Source organism: Musca vetustissima, unplaced genomic scaffold (assembly GCF_032173495.1).
Source record: "Musca vetustissima isolate MV318-11 ecotype Yass unplaced genomic scaffold, APGP_CSIRO_Mvet_v1 utg151800, whole genome shotgun sequence".
In the NCBI taxonomy this organism is placed as follows: Eukaryota; Metazoa; Arthropoda; class Insecta; order Diptera; family Muscidae; genus Musca; species Musca vetustissima.
This window is the reverse complement of record NW_026889398.1, coordinates 84,198-92,170: the sequence shown is the minus strand read 5'-3', so window position 1 is coordinate 92,170 and position 7,973 is coordinate 84,198. Positions and strand designations below refer to the sequence as shown.

At 33.5% G+C, this 7,973-nt stretch overlaps 1 protein-coding gene across 1 annotated transcript; it reads left to right on the top strand.

Annotated features, from left to right (window-relative positions):
- Positions 1-838: 838 nt before the first annotated feature.
- On the top strand, positions 839-7,290 carry LOC133337101 (adenylate cyclase, terminal-differentiation specific). The gene is made up of 3 exons (XM_061545365.1): positions 839-859; positions 5,855-6,620; positions 6,982-7,290. Exons 1-3 carry the CDS (start codon positions 845-847, stop codon positions 7,209-7,211), a joined length of 1,011 nt encoding a protein of 336 aa, XP_061401349.1. The 5' UTR covers positions 839-844; the 3' UTR covers positions 7,212-7,290.
- Positions 7,291-7,973: the final 683 nt, after the last annotated feature.

Sequence of the window (7,973 nt, the reverse complement as noted above, 5' to 3'; positions counted from 1 at the left end):
ATTTAAAGTAGTCCACTATGTTAGGATGTATCTCTTGAATATAGCCAAAGTGGTAAAGGGTATCATATAGTCGGCTCGTCCGACTTTACTTCTTTCCTTACTGGTTTTATAAAAATATATTGAATATCTAAAGTCTTTTATTATGTACGATTATTTATTTCATTTTAATAATCTGGTAACATCTTGCCAATATGTATCATCAAGGTCTCCAACAAATTTTCATATCTTATCATGAGACCGCTCACCAAAAAACCTTAACAAACAAGCAATTTGCTTTGCTCACTATCATCATCGTTTGTCGAATTATGCTCTTCTTCAAGATCGATAAAAAAGATCAGTTTTTCGTTTAACTAAAAGTTTTAGGGAGGGCATGACTTTGGTAATTTTGTGTGTTCCACCTCTCTCTATTTTTGTTTGTTGCCTTATTTTTGGAGCACAACAACTTCATCTCCATCTTCATGATGATCATACATTTTATAGGGTCGCTGTAGCTTCATCTTAATTATGTGATTCTGCTTTGCCATCATCGTCTTCATCATCAGCAACTCATTTATTGACCAGCAACAAAAGGTGCGTATTTGTGGTGCTATGGTCATTTGTATTAGCCGCTGATCGGCAGTGATCGCTGAAGACGTTAGTGCCCGCTCGCCTGCATTTCGGTTTTGTTTATAAAGCTGTGTACTATTTTTGATTAGCATTTAGTTGTTTTTTGATTGTCAGTCGTGATACACAGATATCCAACAAAAGTGTGGTTGTGTGTGGTTCGCGTAGAAGACGAAGAAGTGATTCAAATCGGAGTCAAATAAATTTAAATAATTTAACCAACATTTTCAAAATTTACAAAATGCGTGCATTTATAGTAAGTGTTAATTAAAAAAAATGTGTCTTCTGTTGCAAATTAAAAGTAATATGGATTATGTTACATTTTATTAGTGAATATACGATAATAAGAGAAAGTAATTTTGAAAATATATTGTAAAATGAAAAGTGGCGAAAATTTTTTTGAATGTAACAGTTATAAACAATACAAATTAATGAAGTGGAATTTTCTGGAAACTTGTGGAACGTGTACCACGTCACACACGGTTACATTTTTTGTGGAATAATTGGACAGCTGCAGGAAACCAAATAAAATAATACAATTCAAAAAATTTATTTCTGAAAAAAAATTAAAATACAAATATTCAACATCGTCAAAAGGGATATCGCTTGTTTAACGTGCAAAGGCAATTACTCTACTTTTTCTAGTAATTGAGATTTTCATACAGACATGTTCAAAAAGTAAAAATGCATAGATTGATTAAAAAAAATCGTATGTCAGCAATATTATATTTTAAAAAAGTTATATAATTAAAAATCGCGCTAGAAAGAAGTCATGACAAAATATTGAGGCTAGCCAGATTTTATTTATCCACTTTTTATAATGATTAGCCAAAGAAGAACCTGAATATTACTTTCACAAATATTATTCAATAGAATTGAAGCTTGGAAATAAATTATAAAACAATAAAAATTTGAAATGTTAAATTTCATAAAAAACAAAATTTGGATCAGGTTTGAATGACATAATATTGAATTAGAAAGTACAATTATTTAAAATGCAAGTTTTGTTTTCGTAAGAATCCAATATAATTAAAATGTGGTTAGTTAGTATTTTTAAATTAAAAAAACAAGTTAAATAAACAATAAGGTATAGAAACACAGAATTTAACTTCAAAAATGTTTTAAATCGATGTTTGTAACTAGTCGGCTAATAGACTAATAATCGTCCGCTAACAATGTGTTAGAAACATTGTGCGGAAGTTTTTTATTGGCCAGGAACCGGGTATTTCCAATTACTGAAAAAGTAGCGGAATAATTATATGGGGGCTCTTTTAAAACATGGACCTATATCACTTCGGCATGGAAACGCGGCAAAAATCTTCAAAATACAAAAAAATAAGCGGAATCTTTATAGTGGTTGAATTTTTTATGTGATACTAGCGGGCCCGGCAAACGTTGTCTTGCCTTAACAATATTGTTTAGAATGAAAATCGGTTCAAATTTAGAAATATCTGCCATATATAGTTTCGTCCGATTTAATGTAAATGATGCACCAAAACCTCTATATATTTTTCGATTTGCATGAAATTTGTCATAGCGTACTGAACTTAGTCTAGAATTATAAGTTTCGTGAAAATCGGTTAAGATTTATATATAGCTGCTATATACATTTTATTCCGGTTTCAGGTCAATTGTGCACTAAAGACCCAAAGTTTGTACGATTGACACACAATTAGTTTTACAATGTACTGATATAGCTCGACACGAAATTTTGCAAAAATTGACTCTTGAATTATTATTTACGTGTCGGTGAAATTAGCGCAGATGCAGACACAGCTTCCATATATATTTCAAACGGGTGTCTGATTGAGATTAAATTTTGAAGAGTGCGGCCTACCGAAAAGCGTGTATCAAGTTTCCTCTACATCGATTTACTTAAATTAGTCAAACGACTCTAAACTTTCCCGAATGAAATTTAGCATAGGTTCCAGAAAGACATAAAGACCACATATTCAAGTTCCTTCAATTTCATGCAAATGTTCTTTCGAAAAGGAGACATATGTAGAATATACCCAAAGTCGTGAAGGGTATCATATATCGGGCCCGTCTGACTTTACTTCCTTCCTTACTGGTTTTACCTTCTAATTGAATCCGTATTTCCCAGTAATTTTATATTTTGGATGATTATTGTGTTGAAAATGTACCTAACAATATTCACGAAAGCTTCCGAATAGACCCCATACAATGATACTCCACATTATTCGATGCGTTCGGATGTTTGGGGAGCTTCTCTTAGCAAAAATTATCAATATTGGTCCAGACAGCCACCATATATGGTATTCCCCTTTGTTCGGCATTTTCTCATGTGGTATCAAATCTCCTTACGAAAATTTCACATTATAGTAGTTGCAAATATGTCATTACGGGATATTAGGTCCATGCTTTGATATAGTTCCAAGTAGATTTTCGGTATTATAAAGACGTTGACTGGATGGATGTTAGAATTAAAATTTTCTGAATGGACACAACCTCAATTCCGAATGTCTTCTGACTTTTAATTGTGCATTTGCCCCACAAAATCGTGAATTCTTTGGAAAACGTGTGCATACAATGATCGCGTGTACATTCAATGATATACTTCTGAATTATTTTTTTTTATTCTCAACTCATGACAATGCAATGACAATCCAATTGAAAAAAATACATAGTACATATTTTGAAAATTTCCAAAAATTAACAAATCATGGCTTAAAGGCTTGATGCGCTACCAATTTCACCCAAAATATCTTCAAATAACAAAAATGAAGGGGTCCAATCAAAATAGCTCGATACTAAATTCGTGGAAATGCAAATATGCTTCATAATATTTTTTGCAAATTTTTCACGGTTTTCGATTTCTTCTCACCTTTTAAGCCTTCCCTGAAGCTCCACGAACATTTCAAGACTAAGATAAGAAAAATCCGTTCAGCCGTTCTCGAGTTTTAGCGAGACTAACGAACAGCAATTCATTTTTATATATATAGATAGATAGGAACATTTTTCAAAAATAAAAGCAAAAACCAAAGATATAATGTTTGAAGACTATTTCATAAAAATGTACACCGCGCCACAGCTTTAAATGGTCCATCCTGTTAGTCCAATTTTGCCATACTTTTTACAACATTTCCGGCCGGTATCTCACGAATAAATGTTTCAATGTTGTCTTCTAATGCCTCAATTAAAGCGGGATTGTTTGTATAGACATGAGCTTTTAACTCAGTCGATCTAGGCGGCCTCAATTGGCCACCTCGCACGTGGACGTGAAATAAAATGTGCACTGAACTCGCATGAAAATAAGCGATTAAACTAGTGTGCATATCATAAAAACATTTCTAATCACAGTGAATAAAATTTGCTTTATAAATGTATACATTTGTATACCTTTAGCCTAAAATAGGACGTTTTTATACCCTCAGTATTGTTGCAAATGGGGATATATGCTCCTTGATACGGCAAAATATGTGCCTATGCGAAATATTGGTTTTAGATCCCTTGTTTCTGTGGACCAAATCCGTTTGAGACAATTTAGAATCGATTTACAAATATTCTTCCGTCCGTCCTTCTGTCTGGCTGGTGTGCACGATAACTCTCGAAGCGAGTATCCAATTTCATCCCAACTTTGCACATCGTTATATTTTTTTCCGAACATAGTTTATGGAATGACCGGAATGTAATGACCGATTTGTTCGAAGGTGGGAATAATCGGCCCAATCCTTCTGGTACCACCCCACAATAGGGTCGAAATTTTGCTGATAATACATTTTATAATATCATGGGATCAGAAGACCCAACCAAACTTTGCGTAACTTAATATTTTAACTATATCTCTATGTTATTTGGAAATGGGACTTATTGGTCCACTCATTCTAATACCTACGCCAGAAAGGGCCAGAGTTTGTAAATCGTATATGATACGAACGGAATATCAAACTTAATATTTGTATCTAACCCAGACTGTCAATCCAATAACAATGGTGTGGAGTATCCGATGTAATGCCAAGTATACTCATCGTAATATTTCTTTCAAAATTAACTCATGTTGGAAGAGGGGACCTACCATTGCACCTCCAAACAAAATTTTCAGAAAAATAAATTTAGAACATCACGCGAGCGAACTATCCGATTTAAGCAAAACTTTGTACAACCTTATATTTCAACCATGTCTGTATAATATAAGAAGGTGGTACTTATGTGTTCACTACTTCAAAATTTTAAAAAGTAGTAAATATTATATGGAGCGAGTGGAATATTCAATTTTATTTAAACTTTGCCCATGGCAATATATAAGGTTGGGGAAAAAGAAGTCCATTATTTTTAAATGAACTATAGGACTTTATTTAACATGCTTCGGAATGTCCGATTATGTCCGTTTTGTTGTATGGTTTGTTGCCATTTTAAAGGCAACTTCATAATGCCTCTCTAATGCAAAAAAATCTAGTAGTCGATTTTTACAATCCTCCCTAGATACCAATTTTTTATCATTAAAGAAATTTTGCAATGCAAGAAAAATATGATAATCGCTTAGTGCCAAGTCCCGAATGTATGGCGGATGCATTAAAACTTCCCAACCAAGCTCCCGAAGTTTCTGACGAGTCCCTTCCAACGAGTATAAATCTGAAATTGTTTGATCGATACTTTACGAGAAATCTATCAGTACAGCCATCTGCCGAAAAAAATAATGGATAATATTTACCTTGCATACATCAAGCTTGAATATGAGTTGCTCCACTCCTTCCGGTATCTTCTTCGAAAGGTTCAACAGGTGTTAATCCAATATCATATCATAATGGAATATCTTAATTTGCAAACTTTGTAAACCGTAATATTTTTCCAAATCTATATTTAATTCAAAGGACCTGTTCGAATGTGATCATATAATGTGGTAAAGTAAATGTGGAAGTAATTTTTTTATGGATTAAACAAACTTGGGGAATATGCTTGTTTCATTTTTGGAATGTTGGAAGAAATCATAACCTTTCATACATTTTCTCGTTTATAGACATGTCAAATAAAGCCAACAACTAGTTGATATTTTATTATAGACCTCAAGTTGTCCACATTGCATTATTTATTGTACCATGGGTGTCCTCTTGAAAATGTTGCCCCAATCGGACAAACATTAGGTATTTGGTGCACCATTAAGAGCTATATAATATCTGATTAACACACCACAATTCGATGATGTATATTAAAAATTGTCGGTTAACACCTTTCTTCAGTATGTAATGTTATCATATTTATTAACATATGTGTTTTTTTTCCTTATTTACAGGTACTTTGCCTTTGTGCAACAGCCTTGGCTGCACCTCAAGGATACAATTATCAACAGAGCCAACAAAGTTCAATTAAATACAACACAAAGCCAGTATTCGGCAGTTTAGGTGACATCGATCACAGTGCCATTTTGCAAGAAGCCCTCAAAAAGGCACAATTACAAAGTAGTTTGGTGGGAGGACAAAGTGCAAGCACACAACAACAAACACAATTCTCCACCACTTCACAATTCTCAGCTGCTCCACAATTTTCTGCAGCACCACAATTCGGACAGCAACAACAGCAACAAACCTTCGGATTTTCAGGTATTCAACAACAACAGCCAACATTTGTGAATAATGTTGTGGCCCAGCAACAAGCTCCAATCCAATATCAAACTTATCCCCAACAACAACAACAACCCCAACAATTGTATCAATCACCTTCGACTGTAACCAAAGACATATATGTTCATGTTGCTCCCGAAGATGGTGGTGCTGAATCACAACAACAACAGGCTTTGCCACAATTGCCACCCCGTAAACATTATCGCATTGTCTTCATTAAGGCACCCTCTCAAAATGCTAACAAGGCCACAGTGCGTATTAATCAAGCTCCAGTTGAGGAGAAGACCATCATTTATGTGTTGACCAAGAAGGCTGATCCTTTGGACTTGCAAGCTGCCATTCAGGAGGCTCAACCCAAACAACCCAGCAAACCGGAAGTCTACTTTATTAAATATAAGACACAGGAAGAGGCACAACATGCTCAGCGTACAATTCAAGGTAAGCCATGATCTCGATGATTATGATGATGGTGTAGAAGAAGATAAAACGGCGGCGACAAAGTTTTGTGGCTAGCCAGCTGGTTTAGTATTTGCATAAAATATACATTCGTTTTATCATACGATTCACTTTTATGGTTTGTATTTTTTGCTAAACTAGAATCACACAACAACAAAAAACACAAAATGAACTTGAAATGAAAATTTATTCAAAAACCAAAGAAACAATCAAAAAAATCATTCGAAATTAGTTCGAAATAACCATAAAGTAGCCAAATCTTAACACTGATCATCACATTTAATGAATTTGACATTAATATATTTTTTGTTTGTTTTTTATTTATAATATTTTATGATCTTAGCCCAATACGATCAACTTGGTGGTACTACACAAATTTCCGATGAAGGAATTGCCCCCGTTACCTCAGTTATTGGATCTTTGGATGGCCAAAATGCCAGCGGTTCAACACAGCAATCAGTCAGCAGTGGCAGCATTTCATCAACCCTGTCCTCGGGTAGCTCATCGTCGTCATCATCATCCTCATCATCGTCGAATATCAGCAAATATTTGCCACCCATTGTCAAACTGTAAAAAGGTGTTAATTGAATATTGAAACCTTTATGACTGATTGCCATCCCATTGTTATATCACATAGCAATGATGTCTTCTTCCTCCTACGCCTCCCTCTCCATTCCTCTACAAACAACTCTTTTGTTTTACCATTAATTAAATTAATTAGCCAACATTTGTCACACCATCACGGTAACAAAAACGTTGTAAACCCGCAGATGAATCGATTTCACTGTCGCCCATTGTTGACAAAAGTGAAACTGATTGTCATTTCGAAAATCCCGTTTTATGTTGGCTTATCGTATATAATAACTACTGAATGCATGTTGTGGATTCATAATTATATTTCACATTTAGTTAATGCTGTTTATTTGTTTTAATTATTATTTTTTAATTTTTTTAGTTTTTTTTTTCTTTTTTGTTTTTGTTTAATATAATTATCCCTTCATGATTGACGATCATTTGCTGTTATTTGTTAATATTATTTGTATTATTGTATTTTGTAAGCGATTTCATTTGATTATTTGCCAAATGGATTCGTTTTAATGTGTGGATTTAGCGATAAATAAAATATTTGCATAAAAATATGTATTTAAATAATAACCTCATGTTGTTTTATTAATATTTATTTGTAAAATGTAGGAAATAATAATTGCCTTTATTCACATGGCTATTAATTTTCATTTCGTTGCTGTTTATTAATTACATAATGTGTGTGTGTAATGGACCTACACAACAATACAATCGGATAAACTTTGTTATAAAATAATATCTAACCAGTAA

Excerpts from the sequence above, each read along its gene's own strand:
- LOC133337101 (XM_061545365.1), top strand. Across the intron at positions 6,621-6,981 it reads TGCTCAGCGTACAATTCAAG|CCCAATACGATCAACTTGGT; the intron begins GTAAGCCATGAT and ends TTATGATCTTAG.